General features: G+C 32.6%; 3 protein-coding genes and 1 long non-coding RNA gene across 26 annotated transcripts; 2 read left to right on the top strand and 2 right to left on the bottom strand.

The window, feature by feature from the left end:
* Positions 1-6,540: 6,540 nt before the first annotated feature.
* LOC125194078 (probable inactive poly [ADP-ribose] polymerase SRO3) lies at positions 6,541-10,434 on the top strand. Of its 21 annotated transcripts, none has more exons than XR_007171699.1 (7): positions 6,541-7,543; positions 7,691-7,929; positions 8,014-8,147; positions 8,240-8,353; positions 9,086-9,191; positions 9,582-9,627; positions 10,098-10,434. XR_007171699.1 is itself a non-coding variant. In XM_048092088.1 (4 exons), exons 1-4 carry the CDS (start codon positions 6,603-6,605, stop codon positions 8,333-8,335), a joined length of 1,410 nt encoding a protein of 469 aa, XP_047948045.1. In that variant the 5' UTR covers positions 6,541-6,602; the 3' UTR covers positions 8,336-8,616. The 21 variants fall into 21 exon arrangements, 1 of the variants encoding a protein (XP_047948045.1); XR_007171697.1 differs by having other exon boundaries at positions 9,532-9,627; XR_007171693.1 differs by having other exon boundaries at positions 9,488-9,627.
* A 3,303-nt stretch (positions 10,435-13,737) lies between these two features.
* Positions 13,738-18,032, top strand: LOC125191935 (inositol-tetrakisphosphate 1-kinase 3-like). Of its 3 annotated transcripts, XM_048089371.1 has the most exons (11): positions 13,744-13,857; positions 13,941-14,125; positions 14,570-14,651; positions 14,759-14,791; positions 16,187-16,307; positions 16,442-16,534; positions 16,668-16,775; positions 16,885-17,061; positions 17,234-17,289; positions 17,376-17,460; positions 17,575-18,032. In XM_048089371.1, the coding sequence occupies exons 2-11, from the start codon at positions 13,950-13,952 to the stop codon at positions 17,640-17,642; spliced, it is 999 nt and encodes a 332-aa protein (XP_047945328.1). In that variant the 5' UTR covers positions 13,744-13,857; positions 13,941-13,949; the 3' UTR covers positions 17,643-18,032. The 3 variants fall into 3 exon arrangements, with proteins under 3 accessions (XP_047945327.1, XP_047945328.1, XP_047945329.1); XM_048089370.1 differs by having other exon boundaries at positions 13,738-14,125; XM_048089372.1 differs by lacking the exons at positions 13,744-13,857; positions 13,941-14,125; positions 14,570-14,651 and having other exon boundaries at positions 14,785-14,810.
* Positions 18,033-19,314: 1,282 nt separating this feature from the next.
* Positions 19,315-19,828, bottom strand: LOC125191936. Its single transcript, XR_007171277.1, has 3 exons — positions 19,731-19,828; positions 19,467-19,501; positions 19,315-19,374 (listed from the first exon to the last, which is right to left on the bottom strand). It is a non-coding gene; the product is annotated as an uncharacterized LOC125191936 (long non-coding RNA).
* A 2,858-nt stretch (positions 19,829-22,686) lies between these two features.
* Positions 22,687-25,820, bottom strand: LOC125197242 (putative lipase ROG1). Its single transcript, XM_048095962.1, has 10 exons — positions 25,478-25,820; positions 25,006-25,073; positions 24,620-24,690; positions 24,296-24,544; positions 23,985-24,145; positions 23,858-23,913; positions 23,686-23,738; positions 23,485-23,614; positions 23,155-23,252; positions 22,687-23,029 (listed from the first exon to the last, which is right to left on the bottom strand). Exons 1-10 carry the CDS (start codon positions 25,702-25,704, stop codon positions 22,958-22,960), a joined length of 1,185 nt encoding a protein of 394 aa, XP_047951919.1. The 5' UTR covers positions 25,705-25,820; the 3' UTR covers positions 22,687-22,957.
* Positions 25,821-26,560: the final 740 nt, after the last annotated feature.

Here is a 26,560-nt window from a genome sequence, read left to right as displayed (position 1 = left end):
AGAGAGAAATTCTTGTTGACACAAGAATGAGGTGAGTGTAAGTAAGGATAGAGGGGAGTATATTTATAGATAAAAATAGAGGGAAATGAGATCCAATTTGAATTTAAAATCAACATTTAAACAAATTAATAAGTAAAAATAAAAGAAATGATGTTTTGTGCAATCAATTTTGAATAGTGCAGCCATCACCCACCGCCAACCATTCAATTTTGAAGACTCAACCATTCAATTTTGAAGACTACCGATTCATTAAGCAATGTTAATTAGAGTATTATGCTTTATTTAAAGTAATCAATTCTTCTAAGTTTTATTAATCAATGTTGATAAATATTTATTAATAATGATCCAAACTCCTAGACTCCATACGTAAAAAACTGTGTTAATTAATAAAATCGGAAATAGTATTATAATGGAGTATAGTTTTAATATAATGGAGTATAGTTTCAATCGGAAATAGTATTACCATAATGGAGTATAGTTTTAATATAAGGAATAACTATATTTAAATTTATCATTGCATTGGCGGTTCGGAACCGTGAACCACGGTAAACTGCGGTTCAGTCGTGGTTTCGGTTCGAAAAACTTGAAATCTGAACTGAACTGCGGTTCTGAAATTTACAGTTTCGATTATTTCTCGCGGTTTCGGTTCGAAACCATAACCTTTCAACGCCGGTTCGGTAAGCTCTAACATAGGTTAGTAATTAAGTAGGCAGTACGTGTCATTCCGAAATATAACAAACTATTTTCTTATTTTAATTTTTATGAAAAGGGAGTGTCGATAAATGGCCTTTAACTGAAATGAGGAGAAATGGGCTTTTTGGGTATGAGAATTGACCCGTTTTCATACTAGCCCAACTGTAAGTATAACCATAATTCTCAGCAACTAAAATTCTATACATATTGTATAGAATTAATAAATCTGCAAACAAATCATCAAGCACCAGCGGTCTAGTGGTAGAATAGTACCCTGCCACTGTATAGACCCGGGTTCGATTCCCGGCTGGTGCATTGCTGTGATGATTTCTTGCAAGTAGTCATTGGGTTAACTGCTTATTGTAGCTCTAATAATGGGCTTTAATATGCATTAATCTGAGCTTTTTTTTACTTTTTTTTTGTTTATGGAGTATTATAAAAATAAAATACAACATGTCTAATTCTGCCTTAATATTCACATATCGAAGTATTTATATGTTATATGCATAAACTTATATTCTCCTCAAGACCAATGATAAATTACATTTTAAGAAGGGAAAAATATGTATGAATAGTTTAGTATAGCAAAAAGAGAACACTTACCTCAACTTTTTGCCATGAGGTCAAGTTGGCTAAATGTTCTAACTTTCTAACAAAGTCAGTATCTTGATCTCAGATCTCCATCAGAATGACTTTGTCATGTGGTGAGGAATTCATTCATATTACTACATAAATGCATATTGAATACAGTATGATTCAAAATGGCCAAAAGTGGAAAATTCCTTGAAATATGATCAAATGAAATAAAAAGGAAGAACATTTAAACTTGGTCATTGTTGTATTCAAAATCAAATCCTAAGTATATGCAAAACACAAGACCAATTTAAATATAAGACTACTATTTAAATCTAACGGATTTAATTAAGCCAAGTGAAAATTACAGAAAATAAGGACAAATTGAAAAAGCTAGTTTATGGAATTATACACAGTAGAGGCTGTTTCTCCCATCCTAAGATCTCGCCACATTCCATTCTAGATAATGTTTTCATTTATTTACTTTACAATTTACATATTTGATACAAGATTTTGCAAACATTTTTTACCATAAATATGCTAATTGATATCTGAAATCTTAGATATATGATCTCTCAATTTACATGTTAACTGAATTTCATTTAATATTTAAATGTTTATTGTGTGAATACATTACATTGCACGAATTTATCAATTATACTTAATGATAATGTCCATTATAGTAGTAATTTTTAGATATGATATTTCTTGTTATAAGATCATAATATTCACATCCGATTGGATTACTTGATTCTACTATGCTCATATGTTAATCTTATCATATGTCCATTATTAGTATATATTTAATCACATATATAGATACATTTCATTTTCGTTGTATTACAAAGTTTTATAAGTAAAAAACATTTATTGAATGTCTCCATTTTAGTAGTGCACGTAATTGTCCATTATACATATTGGCGTATTGCACATGTCCATTGTATATTTAATATGCTGTGCGTGTGTATATTTATTAGTACTAGTATCACACCCGTGCTATGCACGGTCCATTTTATTTTCTTCCAATTATAAAATATTTTGTTTAAATTATAAACCATTGTGAATTTAACTTCATAAATTTTTAAATAAATATGATGAATTACTAATTATAGCAAATGTGAATGAAAATTTATTTAATTATTGAGAATCAAGAAGCGGAAAAAATAAAAATGAAACATTCAAACAACATAATTAATCTCATTATTTAATTAATAATGAGGATGTAGAAAATTCAAAATATATTTATGTATGTTGCATATTAAATGACCCATTATCATCAATCCCATAAATTAAGAATGAATGGACACTCATTAATATTATTAATTGCCAAATTAATCAAACAAATCACCCATTAATCAGACCTAGTTATCTACATTTTGAAATTTTTCTAAGGATAAAATTAAAAAAAAGTACAAAATTCTAGACAGTAGATTATCATAGAACCCTAAACGGCTAAACGCATATAACCAAATAGTAACTTGTTATATTCTCCAAGTAAATTCTCAAATAATACTATACACCATAATTATTTGTAATAATAAACCTGAAATTAAATTAAAGTGTGCATATCAATTTTAGAATGATTAGAACTATAAGAAAAATAAATAAGTTTTTAGTACTAAATAACATTCACGCAGACATACAAAAGTGAGTTTATCAATATAATAATTTTTCATTAATAGAAGATAGAAAATATAAATTATAGTTAAATTTAATTATCTATTTCACTACAATATTTCACTACAATAGTATACTGAGATCATCAAATACAGTAGATAATTTTATTGTATTAATATAAATCTTTAAAATTAAATTATTACCACTGTAATATTCATTATAATTTTTTTTAACTTCCCTCCATCATCTTTCAAAACATTTTCACTACCACAATTTATTTATCAATTATATGACATTTATGTTTATTTCTCAAAAATAGGAGCAAGTTTACGTTGCTCCAACCCCATCACCAAGATGAATGCACACAACACAAGCAAAACTAAGCAATGAAATCAACATAGAGACAACACAAACAATAATGAATTTGAAATTGATACACAATAACAAATTTGAAACTGATACATTTAATTCTGTGAAAATATGAATTAACCATTTTGCATTTAAAATTGAAAAATGAATCATTTAAACTCTCTATATATTACTCTATTTTTTTTCAGAAAAAAGGTTATTTTTAGTTTAAGTTTTAATATGGCCCGCTTAGTAAAAACAAACGAAGGAAGTTAGGGATTCAGCTAAAATATAAATACGTGGAAAATAATACTGTATATTATTTTTGTGAAATGGAAAAATGACTCTGACCGTGAGACTAAAAAATAAAGCAAATTTACATCATACAAAATAAAAAAACCTAAAGAATGTATAATTACCACTTCTCCTAATGAGATCTAAGATATTGTTTATCAAACGCTATAATTTAATATTGATCTTGTTTGTATTTACAATAGGGCTATGTGAACGGCACAAATGCATGCGTCATGTTGAATTTTGGAATTTTGTTGGAAAAAATTGTTTTGTGAGAAGTATTTATAGAGATTTTGTTTTGTCTCATGCCAAGAGTCTTTTTGATTCAATGACTCTTCACTCTCCTTATTCCTATGGTAATTCATATGTTCATGAGTATTGATGGTAGAATTTAAAGAAAATTAAGTAGTATTATGTTAATTGTCAATAACGGCAAAATGAAGAGAGACAAATAACCTACTCTAGCACTGCTATAAATTATAGTTTAATTGTCTATTGTAGTACAATAGTATACTAAGATTATTAAATTGATTATTTCGTAGGAGTATGCATTAATATTATATTACTATCACAGTTAAAAACACTTGAAAAACAATTTGAAAAAACAGTAGGTAGTATTCTAACTATTATAATCAAAGAAAATGAACAACAACAATTAGTTGAATAGAAATTACGATGAAAAATAATAAAACTAATCAAACTATAAGTTAAGTCGAGGAAAACCTTCTTTGCGCAAGACAAATTACTTCCAGCTATTTGATGTCGGATTGACATATTGTTCCCATAGATAAAAGAACTTCCTCCTAATGTGTAGAAATATCTCAAAACCGCACCGATAAAATTGATGAAGCTTCGGGAATCAAACAACATAACGCTCCTAAAATGCACACTAAAATATAGAAAACTTTAGAAAGAAAGAAGAATGCTATTGTTGGTGTGTAATCCATCTACAAATCAATGCTTTTTATAGGCACAAAATAAGAATGCGAGAGGCTATGTAATTAAGTTTCCTTAAACCATAAAATTAAAGCAACGAAAGTTACAAGAAATCAAAAGCCAAATTTCTCTCCATTATCATCCTCCACTACTCAAGCCATTATTCTCATAACTGAATTTTTTTTTTCTTAATTTCTTTGCACAATAGTTAGATGTAATTTAATGTACGGGCTTGTTAAATAGTAGATAAAATCTTTTCATTTTTCTAATTATCACACAATAAATACAATCTTTTTATTTTTCCAATTCTATTAAAAAATTTATAATGGCAATCTTGTTATTTTCTCCAATACTCCCTTTTTATATATGTATAGATTATGAAGTGCAATATTGTTGTTTAAGGGCATCCACAGACCACAATGAGGTGGAGCCCGTCCTATGATCCGCCACATCAACATTCTATCCTCCGCCCCTAAGTAATGTTTCATTACAAGGTCAATTTGCACCATCTGTTTTTTTTTTGTTGAAGCATAGTATAGTGTTAGATTATAATGTAATGACAAAACTTTCATCATAAAATAACAAAATTTCCGTTATACATGTAAAGCAATTCCATAATATGTTGTACACACTTAATTCATACATACTAATATGTTCCATCACACATAATCAAATTTTCATATCCCTAAAACTTCATCATTTTGGAGTATATATATGTTTCAATTGCTATGATAATATGTTTTCCTCGCAATACAATAAATATATCACACATTATTTCTATCTCACACACACGCATTATTTAAATCAAATGTTTCCTTTTCATTTTGGCTTCAAACAATATCTGCAAAACACTTAGAACATAGCGAACTCTCAAAAATGTTAACCATTGAAAGAATATCTAAAATCTTGAATAAAAGTAAAACACTACTGGAAAGTAATTGAAAACCAATAAAATGTAGATTTGACCAAATCATCGCGTAGGAATTTAACCACCTTTTTTTGGAACTTCCATACACAATAGAAACAAAATATATTCCTAATATATCCCTACGATGGAGATTCTATCTATGCATGTATAATGGAGCTCGTCGTGACGTCATGTGAGATCTGGAAGACATGATTAAGGATTATATTAATTTTGTGTTTTGCACTAAGACTATCAAACACATATTTTCTCTTCAAAACTTGATTCGAATGATGAGATATAGCCTATAATCGATTTGAATGGCAGGATAAATCCCTAGTAGTCTTCCCCAAATTTTTCGTTGAATCGTCCAAGAATCAACGAAGAATAGTAGGGGATGAAACTTCATCGTGTAGGGTTTTGGAGTGTGTTCGGTTGCATTGAATATGTTGGATATAATGGATATATTTTAACCGTTTTTTTCGGAACTTCCATACACAATGGAACCAAAAATATATTCCTAATGTACCCTTACGATGGAGATTCTATGCATGTGTAATGGAGCTTGTCGTGACGTCAGGTGGGATCTAGAACACATGATTAATCTAAAGGATTATATTAATTTTGTGTTTTGCACTAACAGGGTATTCAATAAGTAATTTTATATGGCATCACGACTATTTATTAATTTTTATATGACATTTGAATGGTCTCTTGAAATAAAATAATTAAATTCCTAAAATATAAATTTAAATATATATTAAAAATAAATTAAATTTTAATTATTAATTTGATACAATAGTAGTATTATTTTTTGATAATCATATATCAAATAAACCAAATCCAACTTGGATTATTATTAAAAGAAAAAAAGTCAGTGGTATAGTCCCTTTTAAACAAAGTACTACTTTATTTATTTCAGAAATAGTAAGTAAGTACATAACAAACTTTTCTTTGAGCGGAAGTAATCCCACAAATAATAATTCAGCCTAATTAAAAGTCTTTATAAACTTAATTTTTTCTTAGCCATCAAGTCATTACAAATATTTTCATGGCCTTAAATGTCTTTCACACATTATCCAGAGGGGTAGTTCGGTCTTTTCATGGTAACCGACCTTAACAGTGGTGGAATACATAAGGCGGCAAATGTCCTCTTCTTACCCTCGGAAGTTCTTTGCAGCGCAAACGGCAGAAACTTGTACAGAGAGCTTCTCAATTTGTACCCTCAAAGTTAGCCATGGATTCGTTGAATTCCACCTCGGCAATGACGAAGAAGTGCATGGAGGTAAGAAGCAGCTTGGGCCAAAGATCTTCAGCTGCAACGCGAAGTGAGCCGTTGATCCAGAATTATTCGAATTTTAAGCGGAGCTCTCGCCCTGAGCGATTGATGTTCTACGAGGACGGATCGTGGGTGGATTATTCGGAGGAAGTGGCTGAGTTGTTGAAATTAGGGTTTGCCGAGGGGAGGCCGATGGTTGAGGCTCAAGTCCTAGGGTACAGCTGTATTTTTGACTTGTACCGAATGCTTGAGATTGATTTGGAGTCCGGTAATCAGAGGTCCATCGCTTGGATTGATGCTGATGGTAAGTGTTTTTTCCCTAAAACATTTGTCAACACTCGTGGAAATGATCGTGAGGTGGAATTGGTCGACGCCGATCAGAATTGCGCCAAGATTGAGATTGATATAAAAATTGTTGAGAATTCAGGGAATCACGAGGGTGTGAATTTGAGTAAGAGGGGGAGAACCGAGAATGTACAGGGGGAGAGTTTTAGTGGCACCGATGCTAAAAGGCGGAAAATTGATGAGAGTGAGTCGCAGTCATCGCGGTGGACGAAGGCGAGGAATGTGGCAGCTGGGGAGAAACGGTATGAATTGGTTAGGAATCTGTTCTTATCCGCGCTGGAGAATGTGGACCCGGGTGCTAAGGTTACCTCCATTCATCAATGTGTGCGGAATGGACCCTTGGATAAAGCGCGTTCGGAGGTTTTTGCTAAGCAAGTAGACATCAAGAAACAAGCTAGAGGGGAAAGTAATATGGTTTTTGCGTGGTATGGGGCGTCACCCCAGGGCGTGGAGAGCATCTTGATGCATGGTTTTGGAATCCCTGGCAAGCTATCTCGCTCCCCCAGTCATGGCATTGGAATTCACTTGTCGCCTGTAAGATCACCCCAAGATAGGTCTGTTTCTATGCTTTCTCATGCTATTATCTTCGTAAATCTTTTGGTAGATGAGCTGGAAGACCTATTTGTTTGTTCACGTATAGCCTTATTATCTGTTTTTGGTATTTGTTTGTTTTCTAGTAACCTTTTGGTTTGGATGGACAGTGCAATGTTGGCGGAGGTGGATGAGAATGGTGAGAAACATGTCATATTGTGTAGAGTGATATTGGGAAGATGCGAGAAGGTTGAAGCAGGGTCGCTTCAGTCGTATCCATCAAGTGCGGAGTTTGATACTGGTGTTGATGATTTAAACAATCCTAGGTGGTATACAGTGTGGCATGGAAACATGAACACTCATATTCTACCAGAATGTGTGGTCAGCTACCGGCCTGTAAATATAAAAGGTAGTGATAGATTTTCTCCAGATATTGACTTTACTCAAATTAATGTATACCTTTCAAACTAAATTGCATTTGATGATTTTTCAGGCTATGTTAATAGTGTTCCCAAGCATGGGGCTCCTCATCCGTCGACATTTATTGCAAAGCTATTGAACAAGCTGAGAGGTTCGCTGGCTTTGCCACAGTTTGGCGAATTGCAAACTTCATGGGAGTTGTGTAAGGTGAGACTTTGATTCCCTCTATATGATGCAATAGAATTAGTTAGGTTTAATACATAGTTTACACATTAAGTATTTAACCTTTCTTTTTGCAGGAAGGGAAGTTGAGAAAATATTTTTTCATGAAAAAAATACGATCACTTGTTGCAGATGATGTGCTGCGCTCTGCAATTCAAGAAATTCGTGGCTGAGAATAAGCTTTTATACTTGTATGTTTGTAGTTGTCACTACAGGATTAGGGTTTTTTTTCGTCAAATCACATTCTAATTTCAAATTGAGAATCATTATCAAATGTCTGGATCTTTTGAGAAACCTAATCAAATTAGGAAGCTAGTTTGATGTGGACTAAATATTTCTTTGGTGTCTCTCTAGTCTCTACTGGTAGAAATTAGAGATAGATTTTACCTAGAGTTTGAACAGTTTCTGCAACCTTTGCTATTTATCTTATTATACTGCATGCTTTTGTTCGGCATTACCTTTTATTTGTTCTTTTTCATTTTTTCCACTTTTCCTATTTAATGTTATGTTTCGACAAGTGGGCTCGGCTCCTCTTGCCACTCATAAAAGTTTATGAAATTAGTAATTCATAAAAAGGCTTTATTAATTATTACTGAATCTAAACTCGTACATAGTCTTTATGAGGTGGTCATTCGTTAACACGTTAACTTGTCTTGAAAGGATCATTCTTGGAGACGTGCTTTTCCATCGTATTCGCCCATACAGTATTGTGTTCTGTATAATAAAAAGTTTAATCTATTGATATCTCGTTGATGAAATCTTGAAAGGCTATAGTTTTCTGTTTTAATCCTCGGTGAAGACTGCTTGATGTTCTCGATCTTCTCAATTAGATGCTTTAAAATCTTCAGTTATAATACATTTTTAGTAAATTTTGATCACTACATCTTTTGTTTGAACCCAATTGTTGTTCCATGGTTAATCAGGTTAAAGTAGTTATATCTCTGGAGTAGATGCTGTTAGTAGATGCATACAAGGTTTGGCTGTGACGCATCTTGCAATTGTCTCTTTTCATTTTAGTTATTCTAGTAGGTAAGATCTCTCTGGCCATCAACTCAAAGTAGGATTCACTTTCTGATTTGGTTGGATTTGCCTATTGAGATTAAGAAACTTGAGATATTTTGAATGTTATGAAGACCACACATATACCCTACTCGGGAGCAGAGTTAGATGACATTTCTAAGACAGAACATGGCTATATTTTGTTGGCATAGCATCAGTTTTGTTGTTGATATTCTCTTGCATAAATGCACAAATGTACAAGTGTTTGCATGTTGCTGTCATGTAATTTCATTTATGTTTGATTTGATGTTGTATATCTGTTGTAGTTTATTTGCTTGTAGCCATTTTTTAAAAATCAATCGATGATCAGCTACTTGTGGAGCCTTTCTGCACTCTGCTAGACCTAATGATTTGTGCTAGGTGAGTCAGATGGAAGAACTGCTGTGCAGAGCTGGTGTATTTTAAGGTAGTAATTCTCACTGAGCTTTCACTTTGTTAGTTATTTTCTTATTGACATTTGACCTTGGTATCTGAGAGCTCTGCACTTTACTAGGTGTGTTAAAGAACACTTATTATATCTTATGGACCCAGGAGTTTTAGTTAGACCTATGGGCCGTTGAAGTAACTTCGAGTTTACCCCTGAGAAGAAATATAACAATCAATTCTAGAGTCGTATTCTGATCATAGATAGTGTTACGCTCGTTGTATATTGATGATGGCTAGTTATCCGCAACTACAGTTTACAAATACAGGTGTTATTAGATGTTTGACGTTTCTGGTTTGTGTCTTGAGAGCATTATGTAAAAGTAAATTTTTGGTGTGGATGGTCTCTCTGCTTTGGGTTGAGACTTGAGATGATGCATACACAGTTTTGTTGTGGTTTGGATTTATGTTTTTGTCTTTGGTCTGAACGCTGGATTTATGATGACTTTGTAGATTTACTTGGAATGGAAAATGAGAGGGAAAAAGGGAAAGAACGAAGCATAATTGTCTTACCAATTGAGTGTTGTGTTGTCATAAATTGTGAATGAATATGAAGATCAGATTTGTGGAAGGAAAGTGAAATTTTAAGTCAATTTGAAGAGGTGTCTACGTATGTGCTGGAATACAGATAAGATCATAAGACGAGAAAGGAAATATGGTGTAGTATATCTTTATTATATACGATTAGGTATTCAAGTTTATTTTTCTCTTTTTTTTTGAGCAAATGAATATAAATTAAAGTTCTCTTTTTAATTCAAGGTTTTACATGGCATTTTAGAAATTTAGTTCTTTTGCAATTCTACTAATTCTTGAGTTCAATTTTTTTTCATATGTGAAGTTTAATATTTCTAATAGGCAAAATACATTCTTAGGTCCTTATACTTTAGTCAAAATGTTTATTAGGTCCTTGTACAATTTTTTCGTTTTAATAGGTCCTTATACTTATGACAATATTTTTATCAGGTCCTCGTACAATTTTTCGTTTTAGTAGGTCCTTATACTTTTATCATAACTTTCATTAGGTCCTTGTACAATCTTTATTTAATAGACTTTTTTTACATTTATCTTGGATAATAATCTAAATTTAATTAAACTGAATAAACTTTTTAATATTTCATTATTTAACTTAGCATAGTCTATAAAGATAATATCATCTTGTTATCCAACAATCTCAATAAGTTGCATAGAATAATAAAAAGATTAATTATGATTATTGAAGATTAAAATCGAAGTTTTTTTTTAGAATAACTATCCGAATTTTCAATTGATTATTTATATTTATATTGAAAGATACGTTTTTCTGAATATTTATAATCATAAGATAAGCTAAATAATAAAATTAAAAGGTTCATTAAATTTAATTAAATATAAATTATTATATAAGATAAAAGTAAAAGAATATCTTAAAATAAAAAATTGTATAAGGACCTAATAAAAGTTATAATCAAAGTATAAGGACCTACTAAAACGAAAAAATTATACGAGGATGTGTTGAAATTTATGAGAAAGGTATAAGGACCTATTAAAACGAAAAAATTGTATGAGGACCTAATGAACATTTTGATTAAAGTATAAGGGCCTAAGAATGTGTTTTGCCTTCTAATATGTCATTTAGAATAAATATACTCAAATTTGGGCTAATATTTATAAGGGAAATTGGTCTCTAAAATCATGAACTTTGCCTAAAATTTGGTATTTCCCATGACTTTGAAATTGGTATATAATATCACAAACTTTGCATTTTGTTTGGTATTTTCCACGGCATGTTTATTGCTATATTTGACTAACTTATGAGACTTTTTTATTATACTTGGCACAATTAAATCAACGTGGTTTTCAACGTGACTTTTTATGCTACATGTTATGAACTTAAAAACTGGTTTCAAATATTATAAAACATATCAAGGTTGCCTATGTTAAATAAGATTTTGATGAAAATATATTATTTGAGTGAGTTTGGGAAATACCAAACAAAATGCAAAGTTCGTAATATTATATACCAATTTCAAAGTTTATAGGAAATACCAAATTATAGGCAAAGTGAAACCAATTTTCCTATTTATAATGATATTGCATCATTTCTTATTATTGAATACCTACCAAGAATTTCCTCAGCTTTTAAGTTTTTTTGTTATTTATTAACATTGCTATACGCCTATACATGCACAAACATTTATGTGTTTGTGTCTCCGTAGAATTTTCTCTATTTCTATTTTATTTATGTATTGGTATAAATATTAATTTCATAATGTTTGATTTTGGCTGAGAAAAATATTCCAGTACTATTAATTACAGTAGCACCTCATAACTTATAACGGGTTAGAGTAATTTATCGAAGGACTTAATTCAATAAGTGAAAATGCACATATTTTTATGGGATTGATTGAAATTGAAAATGCACGTATATTTATAAGATGGTAGGAGTATATTTTTATGTAGCAAAAATACATTTCTAACCTCTTAAAATATCATTTCACATTCAAGCACATTAGTTAACACCATATTATTTTATAATAAAAAAATATATATCATTTTTATACTAAATGTATGACTTCTAATTCATTAAAATATCATTTTATATTCAAAACATAAACCAAATAAATCTCTATAAAACGAGCACGATTTGGAAATCAATGCAGCTCATGAAAAATAGAGAACAGCAAATTGGAGAATCAACGCAGATCAATAAATTTGGAGAATCAATGCAAATCACTAAAATTGGAGAAAACAAAAGCGATAATTGGAGAGAATTGGAGGATTGGAGATAACTCAGATCAGTTAATTGATTGAATTGCGAAGAAGATCACGAATCGCAGAGATGATCACAAAAAAAAATTGATTACATAGCTCAAGCAAATTATGATGAACGAATGCAATATATCGATACTATATGATGAATAAATACAATCTATGAATTGAGATGGGAAGATTAGATTAGCATGAATTTAAAAATAAGATTGATATGATATGAAGAATACAATAATTTGGGATGGAAAAAATAGGATTTGCATGATCTTAACTGTTTTCCATAGACAGATAATTTGGGATGGAACGAAGAGGATTTGCATGATCTTACCTGTTTTCCATAAAAATAAATTGATGTTGGTTTTTGGATTGAGAGATCAATCGGGTGTAATGTAACCCAAAAGAAGGAATTTAGAAAATTGAACTGAATTTAAATTACAATGGAAAATCGTAAACAGTAGTAAGCTGAGTCGAGGAGTCCTCTTTCCGCAAAACGAGATACGCCTCGGTATTGCTCTCAGATTGGCGTGTCATCTTCAAAGATAAAACGGTTTCATCTCTAATGAAGCAGCACCGCTATCAGTAGAGCTTCGGCGAACTGGATGGAGGCAAGGGCAAAGCTTTGACAAAAGACCAATGCTTAGAGACAGAGAAAGCCTATGCTATGAGTGTAGAGATTTTAAATATATCTTGAAATGTCTTGGTGTTGAGAATGCAAGAGTATGCATCACTACCAATGTGGAAGATAATTTGTAACGTACAAACATCAATCATGGAGCATGAACTTGGACGAATATATCTAGACACTTCTCACGTAGTTGTTCATTCCAGAAATGTATCTGGACGACCCGATCAATATTCACGCACGGAAGTCTACAAGATTTCTCCATATGCTCATTTGCCACATTGTTTTGTGTACATGTCGAAAATGAGATTAATTAATTAATTACATATCTCCATATATCATGACATACTTTAATATATTATTTCTCACTCATCGGGGGAATCGATTTAGATAAAGTGAATATACCACAATCATCTCTTCGGAGCATACATCGATTACAAATTATTTAATTATTTTAAAGTTAAACAATCTGTTACTCGTATGACTCGATCCAATTGAGTATAACAAAAATATTCTGTATATAATAAATTAAATTAGAAAATAATTTATATATTAAAATGATGTTGAAATCCTAGAGATGATAATGGTTCGTGGTTGTATAATCTCAATCCTCCACGCGTAGGCCTAGCATTGCATCTTCTCTATTGTAACTAGAGTCAGTGCCCACCACCACCATAACCATTAACCATTATATATATACATGTAAAATAGATAATCGTTTCTCTCTTTTTTGTCCTCTCTTCATTCCTAAATTCTTTTAGCTTCAAAAATCTACTCTGCATTTGGGGGCAGATTCTTCCAAATCCCTTCTTTTCTTAATTTCGTGTTTGATATATATTAAAGGTAAACTTTTTGCTGGGAATTAATTCCTATTCTCAGTGCTCGAAGAGGGCGTGGATATACGTATATAATTATTTGAAAATTAGGGTACGGGAATGGGAGGGGAAATAAACTATCTCACCGTGGCGGAAAAGGAAGACGTTGATGAAGGGAAAATTGTGGCGGCGCAGAGGAATCCGTCGCCGCATAAGAAACTAGTGGTGGTGGGATATGCCCTTACATCTAAGAAAGTTAAGAGCTTTTTGCAGCCAAAGTTTGAACGCGTAGCCAGGTGCCTAATTTCTTCTCTCTTTTTTGGGTTTAACTGTTAATGTAGTTTTGAGTGATTTATGTTTTTTTGAGTTGAGAGAGTTTGAGTTTGAGTTTATCATCGCCGTTGTGTTTGATTTGACTAATTGATATTTTAAAAGTTGGAATTGTCAGCTGTCATAATCTCCAGTTATTTTATTCACGGTTTCCTGGAATAGGCTTTGGACCATATGGTTTCTTTTTAGGCTGGATAAGCTTGCTTTTTGGTCCCTCTCTCTCTCCCAGTGGTACAGCTGTTGGGTGTTCTGTTGTTAAAGGTTTTTGAACTGTCAAAGATTACAATTTGGTAGTATCTTAATTTTTTATACAGTCATGTGGTATTTATCTTGTCAGACAATGGTTAACAATATGACACGGAGAGTATAATTTTTATCCTCACACTTGCCTATTGCTAAATGCGATTTAGGAACAAGGGAATCCAATTTGTGGCTATTGATCAAAGTAAACCCCTTTCGGATCAAGGTCCTTTTGACATTGTGTTGCATAAGGTGACTTCCTAGTTCTTTCTCCACTTCTTACGAGTCACTTTTATTATATGAAGACATATGATTATGAGCATCTAATGCACATTTTAATCTGTAAATATATCTTGCAGTTATCTGGAAAAGAATGGCGGCGAGTACTAGAGGTTGGTTTCATCTTTCAGGGTGAACTCCGTTAACAACTGATGAAACTTTTATTATTGATAAGAAAACTTTGATTAATTAGGGATTGAATGATAGTACAACATTGATTTTATGGTGGCATGTACATCCGTTGCAACTGACTACAGTCATTCTCTGTCTAACATGATTTGTGGAGATGTTCTCTTCTCCTCAGAGAATTTTAGTACGTATCTAGGTTGAATCCCTGTGATTTGTGAAAATATGGTTTTCTGAATTCTGAAAGAGGGCTATCGTGTCCATATTTTTAATCATGAATATTTGTTTATTGTGTGGTTGTGCCTTTGATTTCATGTACTGGCTTTTGAGAGGTAAAACAGCATTTGTTTTTTCGATATTTATAATTATTTTATCTCCTTCTTAGACATGTCATTTGTCATGCGTAGACGTGTTGTATATTGAAACCGCTGTTACCATATAAGAGACTAATATTGATGAATGAAAAGCAAGGCTTACAAACAATGAATATTAAAATCTGAAATTCACATTCTTCGAACAGAATCTAGTCCACAAAGTACATCTGTGTATTGTTAGCAATTTCATTCTTCATCGCATTACCTTCTTACGGAGGGGAGACATACATTACTAAGGATTTCTTAATTTTCTAGATACATTCTAGTTGAAAACCGCCTTATTCTTATCTTGCTGGAGGTTGTGGTGTTTGTTCTCACTACTTCAATTTTTCCTTTTCTTTTTTGAGAATTCTCATTATATTAATTCTGATTTGTTGATCATCTTCTTGGACAATGCATATATATTTAGAAAATTTGATTTTTGATCACACCTGGCGTAATCCAGTGATTGACATAAAAATTGGTTTTTGACTAGAAAGTATGTTGTTGGATAACACGCTTCCAAAAAGCATTTAGGATATTGTGTATCTTAAAACTTCAGAGCTGGCCTGCAAGGTGCTTCATGACAATGAGAGAACCCGTCTATTGATGTTGCCTATTTGCCTTAGTGAAATAGTCTGTAGTGTGTGTTTAGCACATTTTCTCGAATTGGGTAATGCTGTTTTTTTTCTCCAGATTGACATAATGCTAAGCATTTCCTGTACACCATCTGCATTCATTCAGAACTGCTGATGCTTTATTTTAAGAATCTCATTTGTATTATTGTGTGTGATCTCTTAGTGGGAACAACCAGATTGGGTATTAATACCCAACTTCCCACCCAAAATTTGCCCACATACGATGGAGATGCCAAAGCTCTTTTGTCTCCTCTTTATCTTCTCCTTATGCGGGCTTATATTTGTGAAATGAAATTGAAGTGTGAAATGCTTGCCAATTGTCCTTTGCATAGATATGTATGTTGGATTTTTAAGATTGTTTCTTATCATTGATTGTTTACCTCTTCTGCAGGATTATTGGAATGAACATCCCGAGGTCACAATTCTTGACCCTCCTCGAGCCATACAGCAAGTACATAATCGCCAATCCATGCTTCAAGATGTTGCCGACCTAAATCTATCAGATCGTTATGGTAATTTTGATATCCTAGTTAAAAGCCTGCCGCTGCTATTTGTTTTTTGTTGATCATTGGAGATTTTAATGATGCCATCAAATGTCAATTAAATATTGACTCAGTATTGATGATGTCACTTATGTGATGTACAGGAAAAGTCGGTGTTCCTAAACAGTTGGTTATCAAGAAAGATCCATCATCTATACCTGGTGCAGTGAGCAAGGCTGGCCTGAGGCTACCCATTGGTATGTCTTGCTTTACACTGATTTTATTTTATCGGGTGCAGTAGTTTCTTTGTTTCTTTCTCTTATTTTCTTTTCTAATTAATGGAACCATCTCCACAATTCACTCCAATAATAAATCTTGTACGCATTTCAGTGGCAAAACCTTTGGTTGCAAAGTCACATGAACTCTCTCTCGCCTATGACGAGTTCTCCCTCCAGAAGTTGGAGCCACCTCTTGTTTTACAGGAATTCATTAATCATGGTATGAAGACATTGATTGTGTTCTTTATGATTTGGCCAGCGGTTTTCCTTAAGAGCGATAAATGATACAGATATTTTAATCAGTTCTTATTTCTTTCTTGGTGTTGTAGGGGGTGTGCTATTCAAGGTTTACATTGTTGGTGAAGCAATAAAAGTGGTCAGGCGATATTCTTTACCCGATGTTAACAAATATGAGCTGTCAAAGAGTGCTGGTGTTTATCACTTTCCAAGAGTTTCTTGTGCTTCCGCATCCGCTGATGAAGCGGACTTGGATCCTCGTGTTGCTGGTGAGCTTATTCTGTTTGAGCATATTGACTTTTCTTACATTTACTTTAGAAGTTGTTCACCTATACAGTCTCTTGCTGACTTCGAAGAACTATCATTTATCTTTTGGTTTTGTCATAGTCAAGAATATTCTTTTGGGCTCTTGTCTTTATTATGTCCCTATTTGTCCTGTAGAGCTCCCTCCACGACCATTACTCGAGAGATTGGCTAAAGAATTACGACGACGGCTGGTATGGTACACATTTCATGTGCTGTAATTTTGGATATCTGCTACCCTCTTCATTGATTAATTATTGTTTCAATCCTCTTGCAATAGGATCTTCGGCTATTCAACTTGGATATAATTAGAGAGCATGGAACTCGAGACAACTACTATGTGATAGATATAAACTATTTTCCAGGTATGCAATAGCACATTCATCTACTTGGGATAACGATGTTCATCTTGGATGGTCTGACTGTATGTAATATAAAAGGTAGTCGAGTTGGTCCAACATTCTCGTTCTGGTTTTCAGGATATGGAAAAATGCCAGAATACGAGCACATATTTACAGATTTTCTTCTGAGCCTAGTCAAAAGCTAGTATCTTTAAAGAGCTATCGCCTGCAGCAAGAGCCATATCCGAGCAGTGTGAACCTCCAGGGCAGTTTATCGACATGCATCATTATGCTTTGGCGGGCGAGGGAAAGTAAGACATGCTATGGTGATATTTGGCAGTGACTCTGTGCTGTTTTGAAGGTAATCAAGTGTCTCCGGCCTTTTGTAGTTCGTGTTTCGTTTTGTGGCTCGTGTCGATGATCAAGTGTTGGTATAGAGTATGGAAGTGCTAATTAGTGAGCATTAATTTCTGACCAATCTCTGTTTGGTCTTGTAAATTCTTGTTAGTTAGACGTCTGTTGGTAAAATTTCGCTCTGAATTTGTTGCTTAATTCACATTATTTCATTTTTGGGGAAGTTAATATGTTTTCTTTTATGATGATAGATTTTACTAATCTATTTATCATCATATTTATGATGATAATCTATTTGTTAGGCCTAAAAATAGGTTGCGGGAATGAGATTTTAAAAAGTATTATTAGTGAAAAAAGGATTAATTTTTGTGGATACTAAAATAATGAAAGAGTATTTTGGATCAATTTTTTGTGGATATTAAAATCATAAAAGAGTATTTTTTTTTTATGAACGGATAAAGGATAAAGTACTAGTATCTTTTAACATGTTTTTTCATTACCAAAAGCATTTTTAAAGAAGATTAATGTTGGTTTTTCTTTACCCTGTGATGATTTTGAATTTTGATTTAGAAGAGAAACGTCTTTATCAATTAAGTTTTGTTTCATCATCTTCTTTTCATTTATCTGTTGACCAATATCATTTTACAATCCTATCTATTTTTTATTGATGCAATTTAAATAATTTTGTAATAAAATATTATAATTTTAATACTTACTACTTACATCCGTCTACGAACATACTTAGTATGTTATTTCATTTTGATTTATTCTCTAAAATAATTCGTCTGTAATTATGTTAAATTTCTCTCTGTAATGAGTTGAGACTATTTTTTTTATTAATAATATTTCAACTATTTTTTCTTTTCTTGTTATAATTGAAATTTGAACCGAAATTCAAAATATTCATCATCGCTACTTATTTTAGGAAATTGAGTTTAATATTCGTGTGCGTTGTTTGCTACGTTATCTGTATTTTGTTTGTGTTATTTGAACTGTCACAATTCTTTGGAAACTTTTCTTGACTTTTTTGATGTTTTCTGTAATGGTTGACTAACGTAAAAGAGTCATACTTAATCCGCATTTTATTTTGTTCCCATTTTTATTTTCAAATTTCCAACTTTACTGCTCCCATTCATCGAGGTGGAACAAGAACAAAGGAGACGATCAAGTGCCCAATAAAAAAATTGTCTAAAGATAAATCAAAACATGCAAAACTTTAACCTATCAAATTAAGCAAAATGAATCTCTTCATATACACACACATACTATTACATTATGATGGTAGATAAATTACAGATGTTAAATATATTGAGATTCTTAGACCCCACTAGGGTTGAAATATAAATCTCCACACTTACATTTCCAACACATTGGCTTATAATTTGAAATATAATCTCCCCTCGAATAGGCAATGATATTAATTCCTGGAAAATATAGTTTTTTATGGAAGACGAATTTGTTTGGGGTCACAATTGGAACCTGAACTGCCTCACAATTTCCACAAGACTTGCATTTTTTATTATCACATCTTGGAGGCTTTGATCCTATCACTCCCATTTTCATCACCTTTTCTTCATTAATTCTCTGCACATACATAAATACATTACAAAAAGTTATATAGTGCTATGTGAAGCATTATTTTTGTCCTGAATGAGAGATATTTCAAGAATCCTTACTATTGTGAAATCGGACTGTTTCGATATCTGTCTTCCTGAAAAAAAAATGCAATAATAAATACATAAACAATGTCACATGCACATACGCACAAAGATCTACAATGAATGTATCACTTCGGTAAAGAAGACACTATACTAGGTTGAGTCTCATAGAGAGTGAACGTTCGATAATATATTTATTCATCAAATACATGCATACACTGTAAATCTTTACGAAGAAATAACGAAAAATAGATCTTACTTGCGTGCGTATAGTATACTTACCTCGGGCCATGAAATGGAGTGGATTTGAAGTGAGTAACAGTAAAAATTCCAATGCTAGTAGATATTGAATCATGTATTTGAATTTCATCATGCAAACCAATGAACTTTTTGAGGGAGGGAAAGAGGTTAGCAAAGAAAGTTAAGAGTAGTGAATCTATCAACAAGTGAACTTCTTATAAAGGGTCGATTTTGGAGAGAAGTATCAACAAGAATATTATGATTAAATTGATATAGTTCAATGATTGAAGTTGGAAGACAAAAGGGTATTCTGCAAAAGATGGAGAGTGAAAACAACAAGTGAAAAACCCCCAAAGGGGAAACGACCTTTTCATTAATTTTGTCCTAGATTTATGAGCCCTACGTGGATAGAAATAATTTAAGAAATAGAGGTCCAAGATAAGGGAAATGACAAGAGGAAGGATATTGACAAGTAGAAAGGAATAAAAAATGGTTTTTGATTTTTCAAATTAGCTGGAAGGTAAGATAAAATGGTGACATTTCATGCATTAAGATAGATAGGGATTTGAGCTTAAGGGATTTGATTTCAGTTGAGTCCCCACCATATATTTTTGAAAATGGATATACAATCGTGCAACTGTCTATTCTGTTTTTGTACTACTTCTGGATTTAATTTGCTCCTGGCCATGGACTTGGTCACATCGAATTTTGGATCTCATAAACAACTTAATATTTACCAAATTGGATAGGTGATCTGAGTATTTACAAACAAAAAAAAAATGATAACTTGACAATTTTGTAATATTATAATGCTGAATAATTCTCTACACTTCCACTTTCCAGTATGTTTGTTGAAGAAAATCATAAGCAGTTTAAATTCTGATCTTTAATGTGAGAATATGTGTTTTCTAATAGAATTGATTCAAGCAATCAAAGTTAAACAATAAAAGAGCATTGTAGTAACACACTTAAATATTGGCATTCAGATAAACTAGCAGGGGTTGAAATAGTCATGTAGAGTCACTACTCTGTTTCACTATCAAAAGCATGTGAAGTTATAAATTTTCTACAAGTATGTTGGAGATTTTGTAGATTGCCTTTTTCTGATTTGGAATATCAGAGAAGCCCCAATTGTAGTGGAATAGGATCAAATGAAATTTTCTGAAGTTCAGCCTTATGGGAGGTGGACCAGTGGACCAGCCTAGGCCTCACATTGCTTCAGATAGTACAATTGGAAGATAGCAACTAAAAATAATAATAATAATAATAATAATTCAAACACGTTTAAACTGCAGTAAGATGACAACAAATTCAATATTTTTCAAAACATGTATTGGTATGATTTTAAAAGTATAAAGTGGTGTTTGATTTGAATTCAAAAATATGATTAATAAAATAATCCAAGCTTAATCAAATAAGTATTTTGTTTAAGTGATTAGACCCATAATATACCACTCGTAATCGTATGCATACCAACGTGCTTAGTTGTTGTTTTTTTTTTTTTTTTTTTTAAATAATGTATTTTTATTATAGTCTTTTTCATTGTTTTCATTTCTCATTTATAATTATATAATTTTTTAATCATATATATTTTGTTGTTTTAATGAAATTAAAAATTTGAACTTTATATGTAAAATTTAATTGTAATACTATAAAACTAAGAAAAAAATGAAAAAATAATTTAAGTGACTAAGATTTTTTAAGTTTTTTGTAACGAAAATTTTGTACAGCACTCCTACTATTTTTAACTGCATTCAAAAATTAGAATTTCATTTATCTATCAGAGAAATACCTTTAATCCACATATTTCTAATAGAAAATTAGAAGTGATTATTTTTTCTCACAATATTTAATGTTACTATTCTCTTATAATTTGTGTATAAAATGAAATTTAATACTCCCTCCGTCCCGGAGTATTAGACTCACTTCTTTTGAGCATATGATTTAAAGAATTGATATTTAAATAGTTAAAGTGGAGAGAGTAAAGTATGAGAGAGGGAAAAAATAGGGGAGATGAGAGAAAAAAGTAGGTGGAGAATAAAATAAGATAGATGCTTTTTGCTAAAAAAGGAAATGAGTCTAATATGTTGGGACATCCTAAAAAAGAAAGTTGATCTAATACCTTGGGACGGAGGGAGTACTAGTTTGCAAGCGTACACCAAAATAAGGGGAGGTGGACCATCCTAGCCTATCAAAGATAAAAACTGGTACATCTCGAATTATTATTGTCTTAAATTTAATCTAACATGTATATGATCAAATGATGCTTTTGTAAGTGGTAAAAGTAACAATTCTGCAGCATTAATGGAAGGTGCAACAGTGGACCAGCCTAGTCTATCAAATGTACAAACATGGCTTCTCAGATCAATCTGTATCGAGGGTATATTGTTAGAACACAAAAAGTAATTTTGAAATAATTTAGATTTCAAATATGTAAACTTTTGCAATTTTCTCATAATGATCAAAATTGAACCCAACGTGACAACAACACAACATTTTTTTATTTAAATGAATGGTCGACGAGGTGGAGATCAAGTAGATGAGAGAAAGAGAGGATGGATCATTTGGAATTTGCGCTCGTTTGATTTTTCAACATCGATTTCAATTTCGACTATATGAGTAATTGAGGAAGATTAAATTTCGTAAATTTTCATTTAATTTTTAAAAAGCTTTGGATATGATAGACCAGTATCTAACAAAATTTCGTGATCTTAGTGGTATTATTACTAAATTATTAGTAATACTTAGTATGACCTTAAAATTCAACTATTACACCTCAAAATATGGCAGCATTAGAAGTTCTCTTGCGGCATAAAACAATATACTCCATCTGTATCATTGTAATAGAGTCATTTCCCTTTTTAGTAAAAGTCAACACATTTTTCCACACATACTTTACTCTCTCTTTTTTTTTTCTATCTCTCTACCTTTTTCATTTTCCACTTTATTCTCCATTTACTTAACCCACCTAATGGAGTACAATTTTTCTTAATCTCCGTGCCGAAAAGAAACGCCTCCATTACTATGGAACGAAGGGAGTACTAGCTACAAAGTGAGATCCAGAATTCACTAAAACTATTCTATAAATTACAAATCCACCACTTCATTGCGAAGCAACTACCCTTTCCCTATCTGCACCTTAATTTCCTCTTTAGCTGTTCAAGCAAACAGTATCACAGCAACTAACCATCAACAAACTTTAAAAATAACTAAGCTGCACTTCGTTGCCCGACAATCATCTGCACACAAACATGGCTCGATACAGTCTCTCACAATACAAAGTTATCGATCATATGCTGTATGACATCCGCACCCTCAGAATTGATACATTGAGTTTTAACCTATCATTATGATCACAAAGGAATTGAGAAGTCAAAGCAGTTTGCAGAAAAATAACTCAATAGTTAAAAGCCCCCCTAAATAGTTTCTAGTATTATGCATCTTAAGAAGGCCTCAATAAGCTTGCCTGAATTGTGCTGTGTGCAAGAAGCCATTGCATACTTCCGGTGAAGCTGACATCGACTCGTTCCCAGTTCAGCCTAGTCAGCCCTCTGATCATTGTCTCTACAATGTAAAAAGAAGGTGAATATCAACAACTTTCAACTTAGTTACCACTTACCAAGAATCAATAAGTTCATTGACATAGACGACCATCGTCCCATGCCATGTCGCATATATTATGATGAGAGACGCGAGGAAACAAAGAGTGTGTAGCAAACAAGGAACTTCAGTAGAGCCAAATGAATCATGGAGTGTGTAATGGCACAAGTTCAATAATTTTGAAGAACACACACACCTTCCATATCCCTTGTCCTGCCTCTAGCAGCTTTGATTTCCAATGGAACTCCTTGAGGGCTGCTGACAGCACTTGCTTTCTCCTCGTTGACGATATGGGGGTATTTAGCGTTTCTCTCAAGACTCCGGCGCTACAAAAAACACACAGTCAGATGTTTGATCCTTCTGAAAAGCAGACATCAGCAGTAGTGGTGATCTGTACCTTTGGGAGCTCACTCAGACGACGCAGTGATGATGAACTCCACCCCACAATATCTAGATTAGGTGTCAAGGCCATTACACAAAGTAATAGTACTATGTTTTTATGTTTTCTATCACTGGAGAAGACATCCAACTTAAAAAATACTACTAAATTAGTAACATCGGGAGGATACTGTCAAAACGTACATTTGCATAGGCTGCACGCCTCTTAAATGACTGCAACGCAGATCTGCAGCAAGCATCAAAGTTTTTCAGTCATACAGTTTGAAGAACCTAAAATAAAGACAGATAAAGACTCACATAAACTTCAGGTCTTCAGAATCACTGCTCATTCTGAGCAGAATTGGAGCTTTTCCATCATCCGAATCACTCAAGAACAAATGCCTACCCGTTCTACCAAGTAGAAACGAAGCACGGGTTGCTAGTCTCTCCATGGTGTAGACACCACAGAAAACCGGAACCTGCACAAAGAATCAGCCTTACTAACAGAAAATAATCACAAACAACAGACCCCATTCATCAATATCAAAAAATCGAAGTAGCATTACATTTTATAGAGATTTACCACATAAACAGAACTAACAGGTAAGATAAAGTGTATGCTAGATCACCTGTTTATGCCCCCTCGAACCAAGATGTGGCGTTGCAAATGTAATAAAGTTCACAGGTTCGAGCCCTGCAACAACTCCCCTTCGTTTCTCTTCACCGACACATTCACCACCACTTTGCTCAATGTTGGTTTGCATCACATTTTGCTGGTAAAGCACAGCAACGGCGTATCTTGCTATCAAGCCACCGAGTGAGTGGCCTAGAAACGAAATCTTCTGAAGATTTGGATGGAGGCTGACAACAGAAACCACCTGAGAAGCAAAATGTTGATCAAGTTCAAGTTGTACAGTGTGATGACTTATAAAATCGAAAATTTGATCACAAACCTCGTCAGCTAATCTCTTCCCCATAACATCAACACCATCAAACGTCAACATTGAAGTATTCGACTGACTGCCTGGATTGATCATGTTCATCGAGATTAGGTTAAGAATTACAGCTTCTGACTTCACCCAATGCAACTCATAAGTTTCATAAGATCAAGAAAATGTGGATTCTTGTTGTAAAATAGAATGATAAGAGAAAAATGGTTGAAGGGGTTTAGAATATATGCATAATCTGTTCAAAAATCAAGCAAATCACTTTCTGTAACTTCATAAGATTGGATTATACAAATAGTCTTGATTAATTACCTAGTCTAACATAAATCTTGGCTTAAAGCAAAGCAAGCACTGAATAAAGAATCTAGCAAATACCAAAAAAATGAGCTCACAATGTACTAAAACATCATCTGGATAAGCCTTCACGAACTGCTTTGCTGCATACCTCCAATTTTGAGCACTGCAAACAAACCATATCAAATTTATTTTCCATAATTTGGTGACGGAACAATGAATCAACTCATCAAATGCTTTTGTAAATTATAGTATTTTTAAATTTTGGCAAATCTACCTAAGAATTCGGCATGTTTCATCGATTGATAATGTCACACAAGTAGGACCTAAATCAAATTTTACGTAAAATTGAGGTTTTTTTTGAGATAATAAATGAAAAATGGAACATTTTTTCGAATAACATTGTGAAAACTGAGTACACAAAAATAATGATGTATCATACACGAACTTATAGCATTTTTTGAATCCAAATACTTAAATTTAGGGTGCTTCTAATTTTTGGTGTGAAATTAAAAATAATTTGGCTTCCAAATGAAAAAGAAGAAAAATGAGAAGCTACCACTTTTGTACCTTCCAATAATACCATTGACCGTAACGACGAGGTGCGTGGGAGAATGATCCCTCCTCCCGCTGCACCCAGCCTCCATGTCTAATCTCATACACGCAAATCTCGGGATTAAATAGTAGCTCAGTTTCTTCTTCTGCTGCTTCTTCTTCATGATTTCGCGATTGCTCGGTTTGTTTTCCATCTCTTTCGCTTGTTTCACACTATCTTCTACTCTCTTACTATTTTCCATCTCCAATGAAATGTATGTGAATTAGCGAATGGATTTCTGTTCACAAGTTAGTTATAGAAATGGAAGCGCCATGCCTGACTTCAATTCAACGCATTTCTTTCTAGAATTTGCACACATTAATTCTATTTTTTTTAATTTGTTCGATTAAAGCGTAGTGAAAAATAATTATAGCTTTTGTTTGTTTTAGGTGTTTGGTTTACGCAGGGGTAAGATTGTCATTTACATGTCTGAGGTTGGAGTGGTCAAGATTCTGGAAATACTATAAGAATAAACTAATTTTATTATATTCTTTTCGTGTTGTGCAATTTGCAATTTAGCATGTGATGAATATGATATGGTGGCTTTTGTGGGCTAAGTTTCCATCTATTTATATTATTACTTACTATCTATTCTTGAATTCAAACACAATCCAAGTTAAATACACACCGACATAGTTAATACTACTACTAATTAGCAAATTACAAGCATGATGACGCGTTTAATCTAAACTAGTGGTGTAAATTCGGGTACCCAAACCCAAAATCTCAAAAATATCATACACAATACCCGATCCGTATGTGAATTTGAGTACCCTAATACTCGATGCGGGTACCCGAACCCAACCAATCGGGTACCCATAAACCCGGAATTATTATATTTAAAATTTATTCTTTTATATAAATTAAATTGTGATGACAATAGAAATTATTAAAAAGAATACAATACTTATACTCCATTCGTCTCATAGTAGATGTCACACTTTCTTTTTAGTTTGTCCCACAAAAGATGTCACATTTACTTTTTTAGAAAAAGCCCTCTCTCACATTAATATAAATATACTATATTCTCTTTCCACATAACACACAAAACAATATCT

This window comes from Salvia hispanica, chromosome 6 (assembly GCF_023119035.1).
Source record: "Salvia hispanica cultivar TCC Black 2014 chromosome 6, UniMelb_Shisp_WGS_1.0, whole genome shotgun sequence".
NCBI classification, from domain to species: Eukaryota; Viridiplantae; Streptophyta; class Magnoliopsida; order Lamiales; family Lamiaceae; genus Salvia; species Salvia hispanica.
The sequence above is the reverse complement of the archived record's forward strand: the minus strand, read 5'-3'. Positions and strand labels throughout refer to the sequence as shown.

Bases quoted from the DNA above. Each gene is read 5' to 3' on its own strand.
- LOC125194078 (XM_048092088.1), top strand. From the start codon at position 6,603: ATGGATTCGTTGAATTCCACCTCGGCAATGACGAAGAAGTGCATGGAG. The intron at 7,544-7,690 runs GTCTGTTTCTAT...TTGGATGGACAG, and splicing joins GTAAGATCACCCCAAGATAG to TGCAATGTTGGCGGAGGTGG. The intron at 8,148-8,239 runs GTGAGACTTTGA...TTCTTTTTGCAG, and splicing joins CTTCATGGGAGTTGTGTAAG to GAAGGGAAGTTGAGAAAATA.
- LOC125197242 (XM_048095962.1), bottom strand. From the start codon at position 25,704: ATGGAAAATAGTAAGAGAGTAGAAGATAGTGTGAAACAAGCGAAAGAG. The intron at 24,146-24,295 runs GTGATCTAGCAT...TTCTTTGTGCAG, and splicing joins GTTCGAGGGGGCATAAACAG to GTTCCGGTTTTCTGTGGTGT. The intron at 23,739-23,857 runs GTATCCTCCCGA...CACCTAATCTAG, and splicing joins TGCAAATGTACGTTTTGACA to ATATTGTGGGGTGGAGTTCA.
- LOC125191935 (XM_048089370.1), top strand. From the start codon at position 13,950: ATGGGAGGGGAAATAAACTATCTCACCGTGGCGGAAAAGGAAGACGTT. The intron at 14,126-14,569 runs GTGCCTAATTTC...AATGCGATTTAG, and splicing joins AAGTTTGAACGCGTAGCCAG to GAACAAGGGAATCCAATTTG. The intron at 17,461-17,574 runs GTATGCAATAGC...TCTGGTTTTCAG, and splicing joins AGATATAAACTATTTTCCAG to GATATGGAAAAATGCCAGAA.